The following is a 15,236-nucleotide window of genomic DNA, read 5'->3' on the forward strand; positions in this document are numbered from 1 at the left end:
ACAGAACATAGAGCTGTGGTCACTGCAGGTCCCATCTGCATGCTGTGCAGGGAATGAGAGGTGATGGCCGAGGCACTGCACCCACTTGTCGTGCGTGTCACTGAGGCTAGCCTCCTCCAGGGTAAAGAGCTCCTTCAACTCGCCCAGGGAGAAGTGCCGCTCGACATCCTGCTCCTCGTCCACCACACAGCTGCTGAGTGCCTTCTTGTGGCTCTGACGCTGGAAGATCTTCTCCTCAATGGTTCCTGCCTGGGAGGGTGGAGGGCTCAGTCATCCGCACGGAGAGGGAGCAGGGAAAGCCAGGGTCTCACACGGTTGCCACCCAGAAGGGGGCGATGGATGAAAAGTGAGTCCTGAAGTAATACTTGGGCATATCTGCCCACCCAGGCTATTTTCTGTACCAATGAAGGAACTCAGGGCCTGCCTAAATCCCTTCAGCAGGTAAACTGAGGTTTGCCTGCGATAGCTTCAGACTTCTGCACCAAGTCTGACTCCTAGTCACTCAAGAAACAATCACTTGGGAACCTATTTTTCTGCCAGGCATTGCACTAACATTAGATTCCAAAGAATAAAATATGATCCCTGTCCTTGAGTTCATGGTGCAGTGGGAAAGACAGACATACAAACTGGTAGTCATAGAAATCTGCACAAGATGCCAACAAGTGGGATGACAGAAGTACTGAAAAGCTTGAACCTAAAGGATTTTTATCAGTTGAATCTTGAATAATGACTAAATGGACTGCAAGGGAAGAGAGAAGGGAAGGCATTCCCAGCATAGGAACAAAGGAACAAGCCTGGCCTATTAGAGGACTGTGAGGAGTTCAGGGCAACCAGAATGTACTAAGAGCTAAGACTGGCCATCTGAAGAATCTCAGCTTCCAGGCCGAAGGGCTTGATCTTGTCCTGGAAGTGATGAAAAGAAAAAAAAAATTGGAAAGCCCATTCCAGAAGCAGTACAAGGTACTTCCCCAAAGTTCACACAGGAGTAGGCACTGTGGCACAGCAGGTTAAGCCACAACTTAGGATGCCTGCATCCCATATAGGAGACACTTTGAGTGCCAGCTACTCTGCTTCCAAACCAGCTTCCTGCTAATGTGAAGAAGCAGTGGATGATGGGCCAAATACCACCCGTGTTGGGGACCCATAGGGAGTTTCAGGCTTCCGAGCTACTGCAGGCATTTATGGAGTGAACCAGCAGATGGAAGCTGCCCCCTCACTCCCACTCTGGCTTTCCCTCCCATGCTGCCTTTCAAATAAAGAATCTTTTTTTAAAAGTTCATGGGAAGCTGGCGCCGCGGCTCACTAGGCTAATCCTCCACCTAGCGGCACCGGCACACCGGGTTCTAGTCCCGGTTGGGGCGCCGGATTCTGTCCCGGTTGCCCCTCTTCCAGGCCAGCTCTCTGCTGTGGCCAGGGAGTGCAGTGGAGGATGGCCCAAGTCCTTGGGCCCTGTACCCCATGGGAGACCAGGATAAGTACCTGGCTCCTGCCATTGGATCAGTGTGGTGCGCCAGCCGTGGCAGCCATTGGAGGGTAAACCAACGGTAAAGGAAGACCTTTCTCTCTCTCTCTCACTGTCTACTCTGCCTGTCAAAAAAAAAAAAAGTTCATGGAAAATGAATTAAAAATTAGTTTTGGTACAAAAAACATTGAAATTCACACTCTTTTTTTTCATAATGCACATTTTCCATGAACTTAATGAAGATCCTCATATGTGAAGAATGGGTAAGAGTAAGACAAAGGGTAACAAAACAGCAAGCTGCTACAATATTCTTCAAGTGAGACTGAGTACAGTCTTAGCAAGGAATGGAGAGGAAAGTTAGATCAAGAAAATTTCAAAAAGGTACAATCAGTGATACTCGGGTAGGAATCTAGCTCTTAGGAAACAGAATAGTCCGGTAGGATGACGCTCAGGTTGAGGCTGGGTCAATAACAGAGCCATTAAATGATGGGATTCAGAATGAGAATAAGTTTAGTTATAAAGTGCTCAAGGCAAAATATAAATGGAAACAGAAACGATGGGAATATGGACCTAGAGCTCAAGTAAAAGAACTGTATTAAAATTTAAATATTTGCCAGGGTCAGCGTTGTGGCATAGCAGGTAGAACCACTGCCTGCAGTGCCAGCATACCATATGGGTGCTGGTTTTTTCCCAGCTGCTCTACTTCTGACCCAGCTTCACACTAATGGTCTGGGAAAAGCAGTGAAAGATGGCCCAAGTGTTTAGGGCTCTGCCACTCATGTGGGAGACCCAGATGAAGTTCCTGGTTTCAGGCTTTGGCCTGACCCAGCACTGGCCATTGTGGCTACCTGGGGAGTGAACCATTGAATAGAAAATCTCTTTCTCTGCCTTTCCCTCTTTAAATATTTGTCAACATGACTGTAATCCGAAGAGAATCTGTGGAGTTTCTAAAGACAAGATAAAAAATTTTAGAGGGGATTAGTAGTCAACAATATTAGATACAGAAAAAGTAAAAAGGACTCTGATGAGTGAGAAGCAGAAGTGAAGAAAATCTATGTTTGGAAAAATCTGACAGCATACGAATGGATAGTAACCCAAAGCAGTCATTAGAATAGAACGAAAAGTTGAAAAATCGTTTTTGTTTTCAAGGTAAAAGCTACTTGAGAATGTTTAGACTTCAGAACAATAAAGGATAAGTTGATCAAATAAAAAAGGGAAAGGATGGAAAGAGCTGGGAAGAACCTAGGAAAGAGATGAAGTAGTGATTTTACGGAGCGAGACAGGAGGGTGAGAGAACTCTTGTCAGTAGCCACCATTATGTCTAGAAGGAAAAGAAAAAAAATCTCTGCAGAAAGGATGAGAGACAGGGCTGGGGGAACCTGAGGGAAGTGAAGCTTGAAGTGGTTATTGATGGAAATGAGATATGGCCCAGCTCAGAAAGGAGAACATGATTTTGCAGTAGTACCAATCTATAAATGCAAAATGAGCTGGTGGAAAAGATAAGAACAGTTGAAAGATCAGAGTGGCATGGGTATTGGGAAAGAACACACAGTGAGGATAAGGATAGTTAAGCAAGCCAATCCAGATTGGGGTGGGGAGGGAAAGGGACTGGGAGATGCTCTAGAGATATGAGATTAAAGGAGCGACAATGGATGTGAACACTAGGACAGGAAGTGAGAGCAGAATGACAGCTATTATTTCTGAGAACTAACACACTCCACTGTGTCCTTAGGCATAATCAGATAAAAGGGAGTTGTCCTTAAAGAAAAGGTCAAGAAAATATGAAGGCCAGAGTGAAGAAAAACTATAGTCTTCAAGGTTAGCCAGAATGAGAGGTGGATCTGGGAAATGAATGACAATTGAGTTGACATCCGAAGTCACTGATCAATCAGGAACACAGGGCTGCAACAAGGAGGAAAAGTGGGTAGTCAAGTCAGAAATCACAAGCTGCAAAAGGCAGCTATGGGACAGAGGTCTGAAAGTGGTCACTGAGAGCTTGGAGACTGGCCAGTGCCGCTTCTCAGCCCCATGGCGTGTGGGGGGTGAGAAGACGATAAGGCAGGTAACACAGTAGAAAATTGGCTATGAAAAGAAAGCAGGTGCTCCAAGAGAAAGATGCACTGAATAAAGCTCCAGAGGGCGTGGTACAAAAGGTTTCCAGAGAAGCAGAGGAAAAACAGAAGAAGAAAGTGCTTGACGGACTACTGTGGGCTACTGTGCGCTTGAGGCAAAGCAGCTAAAGAGGGGCACTGAGGAGCATCGCTCCACAGCCCCACCCCCCACTCTGACCACCACCACCACCATCCTTACGGACAGCAGACGGTAGATGTAGCAGGTTTTCTTTTGACCATCACGCCAAACCCGGGCCATGGCTTGTTCGTCATTGGCTGGGTTCCAGTCAGGATCAAACATGACCAGCCGGTTAGCCCCAATGAGATTGAGGCCACAGCCCCCAGCTTTGCTGCTCAGCATAAAGACGAAGTCAGGGCTCTGGAAAGAGAGAAAACAGGGGAAAAAGGAATCTCTTTTAGCCTAAACTGACATCCTGACCCAACTTAGCCAATGCTTCTCTCTCAGACCTCAATACCCTCAAACTAACAGTAAGATCCACCAGTTTGCCCACCAGCCAATCTCCCAAGTCACTAAGTTAGTTTCCAGGCCAGACACCAATAGCCTAACTCTACCACCCCCACCAAAGGAAAAAAAAAAAAAAGGTCAGGGAGAATCTGAAGCAGAGAGCCCTCTAGAGCTTCCTTAGCAACCCTTAATTCTGACGTTACTGTGTAAGTAGTATGGGACAAGGGCTGTGCATTTACCGTTGGACTATTGAAGCGTTCCACAACCTTGGCCCGCTTCTTAATGGACATCGTGCCATCCAGGCGCACATACAAGTACCTGAAGGGACGGATCCAGAGATCAAGACCCAAGAAGAAAGCAGGGCCTCTTGGAGTCAGGTACTGAATGCCTTCACTGTGTCTGAGGCTGCTCATGCACAGCCCAAGGCCCTAGACTCACAAGAACAGGCAGAGGGAGCTAAAGGACAGGAATGTGTTGGGGGAGTACCTGAAGGACAGGGGATATTATGCTTAGAGATGGAGCTTGGGCCATCACAGCATTAAGGTCACAGACACCTTCAGGGAAACCCTTCACGTACCCTCATCTTGGTCCACACGCTTCAATCAAAACATCCCTTTAGCATCTTGGTATAAGTTATTCCCTACCTTCTAGCTCGACAGAGTTTCTCAAAGAGGTCCAACGTCTGGGTGTAATTGGACACCAGCACGACTTTGTCACTGCTGCGGCTTCGGGTCACTGCCAGAATGTAATCCAGGACTAGCATCTTGCCTGGGAAGAGCAGGAACCATCAGTTCCTCAAGCAGCCATCCCAGTGGTCCAGGAATCTTACTCTTCATACCCTGCCTTGAGACAGGTTAACTCTAGACAACTGCCCATCCACTTCTCCTCCTGGAGGAGTCCAAATACTGGTGGGAAACGGCTTACCTGAAAGCTGTGGCTCTATGGCCTTAGAGTTATAACCAGGGGGAAAGATGTCCAAGGCACCCTCAAAGCCATCCTCCTCTTCCACACACTTGTCATAGATTAGAGCTGGATCTGAAAAACCAAAGTGGCAGCAACTTTGCTCCCCAGCTTCCCCTGAAGTGCTCACTAGAACTCCTTCTGTAACCCAAAAGCCCTTCCTCAGCACCAAAGTCGCTTTGTCTTCATCCTCCTAAATTCCAACAGTGTGCTCTCAGTGCCATTTGGGACCATGGATGGACAAGTTTACTCATTAGTATGTTCTCCCAACAGTAAGGGAGCTACCTGAGAGAGGGCAACATTTCACATGAGGACATGTGTGTGCAAGCGCTCTCACATACAGTTCTATGTATCCCAAGCACAAGCATATGTTGTACAGAGGTTATGTCAAATTTTCCAAAGCAAACAGTCTAGTTTACAGAGTCCACAATACAGGGTTCATGCCTTGGGAGGGTTGGAATCTCACATGGCTTCCATGAAGACTCTATAGACAAGCATTAACGAAGGTCACTGGGCTACCCACAGGAGCAAATCCTCCCTTGCCCATTCTCACAGAGGACACTGGGGCACAGGCCCAACTCACGATTACAAAGCTTCTTTAGTGAGGTGATAGAAGAAAGGGAGGACACACTCATCTTGCCCTCATGCAACTCTTCTGCTGGTTTGGCCTGTCTCAGAAACCTCTTGTATAACTCTGTCTGAAGGGGTGTCAGCCTGAAAAAAAAAAAAGCACCTGGGTCAGTGGGAAAAGCTGGACCATATCTCTGCCCTCTGAGGATACCCTGTGAGCCCAGCCACATTCCAGGGGCTAAGCTTTCCTCTCTTCACTCCACACCCGTCAGTTGAGTTCAGTACCTACAACAAACCACCTGCTCAATCTTCACAGGCAGATATTTAGAAAGGATGTCAGATGTCCTCCGTATCAAACACCTAGGGAAAACAGGATAAAGAGAAAAGGAGCTAGTAAAACTGCTGTGCTAACCACCAGAAAGAAAGCTACCACCCAAAAGACCAAAACTAAGACTGGCTGTCTTTCATCGTATAAAATGTCAGAAACCCATCAGTCCTACAGCACGGTCTGTCATGGCAGACACCTCACAGCAGCCTAGCTTACTCAGGCAAATCTTTCTCTTCTTCAACAGCTTCCAAGAGAAGGCTGAAGTCTCTTGTTGCACCTAGAGTTGTGTCAAGGAAAGCAAGCAGCAAACCACTGAGTCCTTAAGGGGAGTTTCTTCTTGCATTTGTCCAAATACCTGCTGCCACATGGCCCTAGGCTCAACAAAATGAAGCCCATAACTCCTGGGCAGACGAGGAATGTAAGAAAGGATAGAGATCAGGCACCTAAGAAGGAGCTCCTAAGAACACACTAACTCTCTTTTCTAACATCTAAAATTGCTAGAGAAGGCTGGCCTCTGGTACAGCAGTTAAGTTGCTGCCACTTGGGAGATCCACAGCCCCTCTCCAAGCACATGGGTCAAATCCCAGCTCCCCTTCCAGCTTCCTGCTACTGCTCATGGGGGAGAGGGGAGTGCAACAGATGATGGCTTAAGTATCTGGACCCTTTAAACTACTCAAGTGGAAAACTCATTTAGAGTCCTTAGCTACTGGCTTTGTCTGGGCCCACTTCTGGCTTAGTGGACATTTAAGGAATGAACCAGTAAATAGAGAATCTCTGTCTCTCAAATAAAAATAAATAAATATTTTTTTTTTAAATTTAAGATTGGTAAGAAGTAGCCAGGCAGTTGGGAAGGGCAAGAAGACTCTTTAGGGCATAACACCTCAAGTGTACATGTCTATCACAAAAAACTCCAGAATGTACCTGCTCCCTGGGTTATGTGATCTGATGGAAAAATAAGCCCTCTTAGCCTGGGAGCCACACCCATCCCCATCACAGAATTTCTACTGGGCCTGGGAAGGGAAGCCTGGCACTTTAGGCTTGAGACCGACAGACAGGAAGCTCGTGAAGTCTAGTAACGCTCCAGAGGACAATGTAAGCCTAGAAGCATCAGAGAAGAGCTCCCTCAGCAGGAAGCAGACCAAAACCAAAGCACAGGGCCCAGGCCCAGAAAGAAATCAGCGACCTGGCCCCCAAGACTCCATTTATTCAGTGGCCACAGCCAGGGAATAGATCCTACTTGCTACCTAGAATCCCAGCCCGTAAGGGCTCCAGACAGCCTAACCCCCAACGGATTGGCCTCAGATGGCTTGGAAGGCAACTGTGATGACTTCACTTGGGGTCATTACCTATTCACAACACCAGTGAGCTCCCGCAGTCGCTCTTCTCCTAGCTGCCTGTCTGCCTCGCTGGCAGCTGCATCTCGACTCTTCAAAATTGGCAGTTCAAAATGCTTCTTGAATTCCTGGGCAGTCCCTGCACAGGATAGAGGGGACAAACTAAAGAATACGGGAAAGGAATGATTTCCTCAGTGCTAGTTAACGGCAGACTACCTTGTCACAGCCTAACCTTGCTGCCAAAAACAAAGCAGAACAAAATATAAGCAACTTTTTAAGTAATGGATCAGAAAGATAACAAAGCAGTAATGGCTGATAAAACCAAATAGTGGGAGGGTAGATTAAAATCTACATATACAGGCTGGCGCCGCAGCTCACTTGGCTAATCCTCCGCCTGCGGCACCGGCACCCCAGGTTCTAGTCCCGGTTGGGGCGCCAGATTCTGTCCCGGTTGCTCCTCTTCCAGTCCAGCTCTCTGCTGTGGCCCAGGAGTGCAGTGGAGGATGGCCCAAGTGCTTGGGCCCTGCACCTGCATGGGAGACCAGGAGGAAGCACCTGGCTCTTGGCTTTGGACTGGTGCAACGCGCCAGCTACCACCTGCAACACTGGCATCTCATGAGTGCTGTTTTGAGTCCTGTTTTGAGTCCTGGCTGTTCTGCTACCAATCAAGCTCCCTGCTAATGTGCCTGGGAAAGCAGCAGAAGATGGGATCCTGCCACCAACATGGGAGGCCCACATTGAGTTCCTGGCTATTGGCTTCAGTATGGTCCAGCCACAGCTGTTGCGACCATTTGGGGAGTGAACCACCGGTGGATGCCGGTTCAAGTCCTAGGTGCTTCACTTCAGATCCAGCTCCCTACTAATATGCCTGGAAGACTGCTAACACTAATGGTTACACAACAATATGACTATACTTACTACTACTAACTTGAAAATGATTTAAAAAATCAACTACTGCACAAGTCTGATCTGAAGGCAAAGCTCTTATAAAGGAGCTAGGATGTGAGGAGAAAAACTGTGCAGAGGTATATTTCCACCGCGATCTCATATTGACACCATGTCCTATATAGGCCCCTGGACCCTACAGTGGAAAAAAGTAGTCAAAGTGGGCCTTGCTGAGTTGCTCAGCAGAGTCAAAGCCTCCCCAGTGGGTCTGCTACTCCCTGACAAGGAAGACTTCCAACAAGAGTGGCCTCCACACAACTGGCACTGTCTCTTAAGCTGGAATTACACTCCTAACACAAGGCAAGGCTCCTCTCCAACCTGCAGACAAGGCTAGAATCTTACCTAGGATGCCCGAGTTAACAAAATGTACCAAGCTGAAATACTCAAGCAGATCGTTCTGGATGGGGGTCCCAGAAATGAGTACCCGCCGCCTGGTATTCAAGCTGTCCAAGGCCTGATAAGTCTGATTCTCGGAATTCTTGAGTCTATGTCCCTGCAAGAGAATTAATTCTCATTCAGCACAGGCTACAGCGTCCCTACATAACAGCAAATTCTGGTGTAGACAGGAAAACCTGAGTCACAAACATAGGTCCTCGGGCCTTGGGAACTCAGCAGGAGGCAGTATGAGAGTCCACTTGCCTGCTTGGAAAGAAATATTCAGCGGAAGAGACAGATCTGTCTCCAGCCCAGCACTTACCTCTGTAAATCAAGAACTCCCTCTATTCCCTCAGCCCTTTACCTGCCCCAACTTTCACAGCCTTGGCAGATCACTCATTCTCTTCAAAGATCATGTCACCAAGCTACAGACCCATGCTTTCAGGAGCCCTCCCTCCTTACCAGCTCAAATTCTGAGCCAGATGTCTCCTTGTCTGGTCTATCAATGGTAAAAGGAATTGGTCCAGGCTCCTCCTACCACCAGAATCCACACAGCCAGCAAATCTAAACAGCTTCCCTTTGGCCACCCTTCACTTCTCAATTGCTATTCTCTCTTTTCCCCATGTTCCCATACATCTGTGTAACTTCAAGCCTTCTGCAAGAAAGTGGTAAAAAGACCCTACCATCTTCACTCTTTCCCCAAGAACTGTAAAGGCAAAATCACACCTACACCTTTTCCACACTTAGCCCCCAGCTCAGCCCCACAGCAAGGAAGGCACACAAGACCCAAGCACCACCGAAAGAATGAACAAACAGATCGCCTCCCTCCCTCTGGTCAGCATCTCCACTGACTTCCCATCTACAGGATTGAGGCCAAGCTCAGTAAGCTCATTAGCTTACACTCAAAGCCCTTCTCAATGAGGTCCCAGCTAACTTTCCTGATACTTTCGTCCTAGTCCTGGAAGTTGTCTCACCTCCTCACTTTAGTTTTTTTACCCAGAAACCTTTTATTTTAGGTATACAAGCTTCATATATTTCATATAAACAACTTTAGGAACACAGTGATTCTTCCCACCCTACTCACACTCCCACCCTCCTTCTTCCCCCCTCTCCTATTCCCATTCTTATTTTTTATTAAGATCTATTTCAATTAACTTTATACACATAAGATTAGCCCTATAGTAGGTAAAGAGTTCAACAAATAGTATGGAAAAAAAAAAACAAACCTGTTCCTCAACAGTCAAGACAAAGCCTGTTCAAAGTCATTGCATCTCAAAGTATCAATTTAACTTCTATATATTACTTTTTTGTAAAAAATTTCTTTCTTTATTTAAAAGTCAGAATTACACACAGAGAGAGAAGGGGAGGCAGAGAGAGTGAGGTCTTCCATCCGCTGGTTTACCCCCTAGATGGCTACAATGACCAGAGCTGTGCCAATCTGAAGCCAGGAGCCAGGAGGTTCTTCTGGGTTTCCTGTTAAGGTGCAGGGGTCCAAGGACTTGGGCCATCTTCTATTGCTCTCTCAGGCCATAGCAAAGAGCTGGATTGGAAGTGGAGCAGCCAGGACTCGAAACAGCGCCCATATGGGATGCTGGCACTACAGGCGGCGGCTTGACCTGCTACACCACAGCAATGGCCCCTATAGATTACCTTTTAGGTGCTCTATTAGTTAACATAGATCAGGGAGAACTTATGGTATTTATCCTTTTGAGACTGGCTTATTTCACTAAGTATAATGTTTTCTAGTTGCATCCATGGTGTTACAAATGACAGATTTTTTTTTTTTAACCACTTGTGGTATTCCATGGTGTACATATCCCACACTTTATCCAGTTTTCAGTTGACAGGCATTTGGGTTGATTCCGTATCTTAGCTATTGTGAGTTGAGCTGCACCTCACCACTCCTTATGTCTCCCTGGCCATACCACTCCTCTGCCTATAGCCTCTTCCACAGGCAAATTCCTCTAATGTCACCTCTTCTGCAAAGCCTTCCTCAGTGACTCTTAAGCTATTGGTCTCTCTCACCCTTTTACCTCTATGGCACTATGGACACAATGGCTGCCACCATTTAGTAAACACTTTGATGTGCCACACACTCTACCAAGCAATTTACCTACACTGTCTTGTGTAATCCACAAGTAGAAATTACAATGCCCATTTCAGAAAGGAAGAAACAGATTCAGAGAGAGAAGCACTTTCCAAAATCAGGCTGGTGGACAATAGCATAGCCGAGGTTGGAACTCAGGGCTGCCTGACTTCGAAAGTCTGGGCACTACACTACTATGCCATTCATTCACTGCTGTATGAGGGTACCTAAAGAAGTTCATGGAAAATAGAATGAAAAGTAAGTTTATTTTGGTACAAATAATTTGAAATCCATGAATAGTTTTCACTTGATACAGATACTCATGAACTTTTTGAAGCTTCCCCATACACAGATTTCAAAACATTGGGGCCGCTGGTGCTGGGGCATAGCAGGTTAAGCCTCCGCCTGCAGCGCCAACATCCCATCTGGGCTCAGGTTCATGTTCCAGCAGCTCCTCTTCCATTCCAGCTCTCTGCTTATGGCCTGGGAAAGCAGTGGAAGATGGCCCAAGTGCGTGGGCCCCTGCAGCCATGTGGAAGAACCAGGAAGAAGCACCTGGCTCCTTGGCTCAGCTCTGGTCATTGTGGCCATCTCGGGGAGAGAACTAGTGGAAGGAAGACTTTTCTCTCTGTCTCTCCCTCTCTGTCTATAACTCTACCTCTCAAATAAATAAATAAATAAAATAACTTAAAAAAAAATTGGGGCCAGCCTGTAGCTCAGAGGGTTAAGCTGCTACCTGAGACACTGGCATCCCATATAGCCACTGGTTGAGTCCCAGCTGCTCCACTTCCAATCCAGCTCTCTGCTAATTGCCTGGGAAAAGCAGCAGAAAATGGTCCAAGTGTCTGAGTTGCTGCCACCCATATGGGAGACCCAGATGAAGCTCCCGGCTCTAGCCTAGACCAGTATGGGCTACTGCAACCATCTGAGCAGTGAACCAGCAGATGGAAGATCTCTTTCTCTGTCTCTCCCTCTCTCTGCAACTCTTTCAAATAAATCAATCTTTAAAAAAATTTAAAACCTTTTTCTATACCAAAATAAAATTATCTTTTAATTCCATTTGCCACAAACTTTTTCAAGTACCTTCAAAAATGCTAGTGTGCTAATCACATTCCACTGTATTTTATCTTCTCAAAGAGGTATGAACTTCTTAAAGCAAGACTGTCAGATTCACCTTCATAGTTTCACTACACTGGACAAAAAATTACTGAAGGGGCAGGCATTTAGCCTAGTGATTAAGACACCAATTGAGACATCCACATCCCATATTGCATCTGGGTTCAATATCTAGCTTGGGTCTTTTTTTTAAGATTTATTTATTTCAAAGTCAGAGTTACAGAGAAGCGGGGGGCGGGGGGGGAGGGAAAGAGAGAGAGAGATCGATCTATCTTCCAACCACTGGTTCACTCCCCAGATGGTTGTAATGGTCAGGGCTGAGCCAGGCCAAAGCCAGGAGCAAGTTCTTCCAGGACTCTCACATGGATGGCAGGGGCCCAAACACTCGGGCCACCCTCTGCTGCTTTTCCCAGGCCATTAGCAAGGAGCTAGATAAGAAATACAGCAGTCAGGACAGGAACCAGTGCCCAAATGGTGGCTTTACCTGCTACACTGGTCCCCCAGTTCTGCTCCTGATTCCAGCTTCATGCTACCAGAAACCCTAAGAGGCAGTAATGATGACTCAAGTAGAAAAGTACCTGCCACCCACGTAAGAAACCTAGACTGAGTTCCTGGATCCACGCTTCAGCCCCAGCTGGGGGCTATTGCAGGTATTTAGAGAATAAACTAACAAATGAAAGGCAAATGCTCTCTTTGTCTATTTGCATATTACTCTATAATTATTAAAAAAAAAATCACTAGAGGTATCCAGGACAAGCCTTATAATAGAAGAGTGAAATTCTGAGCTGAAGACGGAAACTTTTGAGGAAATTACCTACTAAACTGACATTCCCTGAGGGAAGGCATCATGGAACCCCAGTGCCTGACACCACACAGACACTTAACCAATGACTCAGTGAACGAACGAACTGCCAAACCACCCTCGTGCGTCTCTGCAGAAAGAAAACAAAAACCAGCTCCCTACGGGAGCAGGCACAAAGATTCCAGACTCAGCCTTTGCCACTATTGTCCAAACTCTGTCATCTCAGAAAATCAAATATGTAGTCAGATGAAATGTTTTAATAATAACTGCTATTTATAAGTTGCTGAATTTCTGACAGTTCTGATTATTCTTTTTTAAAAAAAGTGGAGCAGCCAGGATTTGAACCGGTATCCATATAGGTTGCCCGTGTTGCAGGCAATGGCTTAACCGACTGTGCCACAAGGTCAGCCCCCAAGCTTCATGTTATACCATGTTCTAGACTGCATCCCATGCAGTAAGGGACAGGAAAGAGAGCCACAGCTTTAAATCTAAGATCTGAGTCCAAGTTCCAGCTCACTCTGTACTCTTGGGGTCAATGGTGCGCAAGTCACTGCCCTTTCTGGAGCCTCGGGTTCCTCATCTCTCACCGAGATGAGGAGGCCAATCTCCCCATTCAGACACTTGCCACAAAATACTTCCACACATCCTCTCCTTGATCCAGGCTGTGTCCCTTTCAAGTAGTCCTTATGCCATCCACTCTAGAGGCAAAGAAACTGAGTCAGAACAGACTCATCTGCTGAAAGTCATGCCTGTAAGTAGCAAAGCCAAGGCTGATCCCATGCCTTCCGACTGGAGATCAGACTTTACTAGTAAAGAGTTTTTACGAAAAACCCAGTGTTCCAGAGAAAGGCTTCAGCTGAGAGGTCACTGCTGTGGATGTGGGGAACAGGAAAGCCTAGATAGCACCTGACAAAAGGTCAATGAGAAGGGAGGGCCAGGGGGTGCAGCGTGCCCTGGTTCCTTGTGTGCGGCAGATTCAGCTCATAGACTAGACAGAATGAGAAGGAAGAAACATGGATGCTCAAGGGTTCAAAAGCTACAGTCTGCCTTCATCTCCCATAATTCTCTGGTCTCTGGACCAGGTTTCTGGCACAGTATCCCTCCATGGTGATGAAGCAGATGCCAGGGCCCCAGCACAGAGCACACCTCAACCTGCTAAATGCCTTATTCCTATGGACAGGAACAGCCCATCAGAGTACCAGGAGTCTACAGACATGCCAGACAATGGCTGACGTTTCACAAGAACAAAAACGAGGCCGGTGCCGTGGCTCAATAGGCTAAGACCTTTCTCTCTGTCTCTCTCTCTCTGTCCACTCTGTCAAAAAAAAAAAAAAAAAAAAAGAAAGAAAGAAACAGGAAACAGCTCACAACTAGCGAACATACTACCCGGGGCACTGTGGCAAAGTGGGTTAAGCTGCTGCTCTGGATGCCCGGATCCCATATCAGAGTAGTAGTTCAAGCCCTAGCTACTATGCTTCCAATCCAGCTTCCTGCTAATGCATCTGAGAGGCACCAGATGATGGCTCAAGTGCTTGGGCCCCTGCCACCCACATGGGAGACCTGGATATAGTTCCTAGCTCCTGACTTCAACCTAGCCCAGCCCCAGCTGTTGCAGCCATTTGGGGAATAAGCCAGCAGATGGAAGATCTCTGTCTCTGCTTGTCATTCTGCCTTTTAAATCAATAAATCTCTATCTATCTATCTATCTATATATATATATTTTTTTTTTTTTTTTGACAAGCAGAGTGTACAGTGAGAGAGAGAGAGAGGGAGACAGAGAGAAAGGTATTCCTTTTTCCATTGGTTCACCCCCCCAATGGCCGCTGCAGCAGGTATGCTGCAGCCGGCGCACTGTGCTGATCTGAAGCCAGGAGCCAGGTGCTTCTCCTTGTCTCCCATGCGGGTGCAGGCGCCCAAGCACTTGGGCCATCCTCCACTGCACTCCCGGGCCACAGTAGAGAGCTGGACTGGAAGAGGAGCAACAGGGACAGAATCCAGTGCCCCAACCAGGACTAGAACCCAGGGTACCGGCGCCACAGGCAGAGGATTAGCCTATTGAGCCATGGCACCGTCCCAAATCAATCAATCTTTAAAAAAAAAATCTCCCCCAAAGTAAGCTTTCTCTGTCCCCTTTCTGAACTTCCACAGATACTGATCTAATCCACTGTCCCCAAAGCATACCAAGCAGCTGACAGAAGGGGTCAAGGACTTCAGCTTCCTCTCTACTACAGCAAAGTGACCTTAACCTTCCCCAAGATGTGCAAATAATGGCAGCAGCCTCAGGGTTGCCAACCCCACAGGCATCTGAAAAATTTTTCTACAGTCAGAAGTTCCCAGCCACCTTCACTACTCTCCACATACTAACATCTCTACCACCATTTGTGCAAACTGGAGAAGGTCAGGCATAATTACTGCCAGATATTCTTAGTCTCAGAACAAATTACTATAAGGTGGGTGGTTGGCCCATTCACAGGGGACTTTCTTATCCCTGTGCTTCTGTCCACATCAGCCCAGAATAAAAACCAGAGCTGGAGGGACAGGTGTGTTTGGTACACTGGGATAAGATGCCACTTGGAACACACATACCCCATATCAGAGTGCCTAGGATGAAAACCTAAGAACTTGGGTCCCTGCCACCCAAGTGGGAGACTAGACTGAGTTCCAGGCTCCTGGCTTCATGG

At 47.0% G+C, this 15,236-nt stretch overlaps 1 protein-coding gene across 14 annotated transcripts in view; it reads right to left on the bottom strand.

The window, feature by feature from the left end:
• RAD54L (RAD54 like) overlaps nucleotides 1-15,236 on the bottom strand; it is a 28,595-nt gene that overhangs the window by 412 nt on the left and 12,947 nt on the right. For 7 of the 14 annotated variants that reach the window (XM_089300739.1, XM_089300737.1, XM_008265310.5 and 4 more), the window contains 9 exons: nucleotides 8,519-8,669; nucleotides 7,244-7,370; nucleotides 5,855-5,929; nucleotides 5,583-5,713; nucleotides 4,964-5,074; nucleotides 4,684-4,807; nucleotides 4,279-4,357; nucleotides 3,773-3,952; nucleotides 86-249 (listed from right to left, as the gene is read on the bottom strand). In XM_089300739.1, the coding sequence (XP_089156865.1) occupies nucleotides 86-249; nucleotides 3,773-3,952; nucleotides 4,279-4,357; nucleotides 4,684-4,807; nucleotides 4,964-5,074; nucleotides 5,583-5,713; nucleotides 5,855-5,929; nucleotides 7,244-7,370; nucleotides 8,519-8,669 (1,142 nt within the window). Of the gene's footprint in view, nucleotides 1-85; nucleotides 250-3,772; nucleotides 3,953-4,278; nucleotides 4,358-4,683; nucleotides 4,883-4,963; nucleotides 5,075-5,582; nucleotides 5,714-5,854; nucleotides 5,930-7,243; nucleotides 7,371-8,518; nucleotides 8,670-15,236 lie in introns of all 14 variants that reach the window. The other 7 variants (XR_016211046.1, XR_016211049.1, XR_016211047.1 and 4 more) reach the window with 5 other exon arrangements.

This window comes from Oryctolagus cuniculus, chromosome 7 (assembly GCF_051225735.1).
Source record: "Oryctolagus cuniculus isolate XC-2025 breed Fujian yellow rabbit chromosome 7, ASM5122573v1, whole genome shotgun sequence".
Lineage (NCBI taxonomy): Eukaryota > Metazoa > Chordata > Mammalia > Lagomorpha > Leporidae > Oryctolagus > Oryctolagus cuniculus.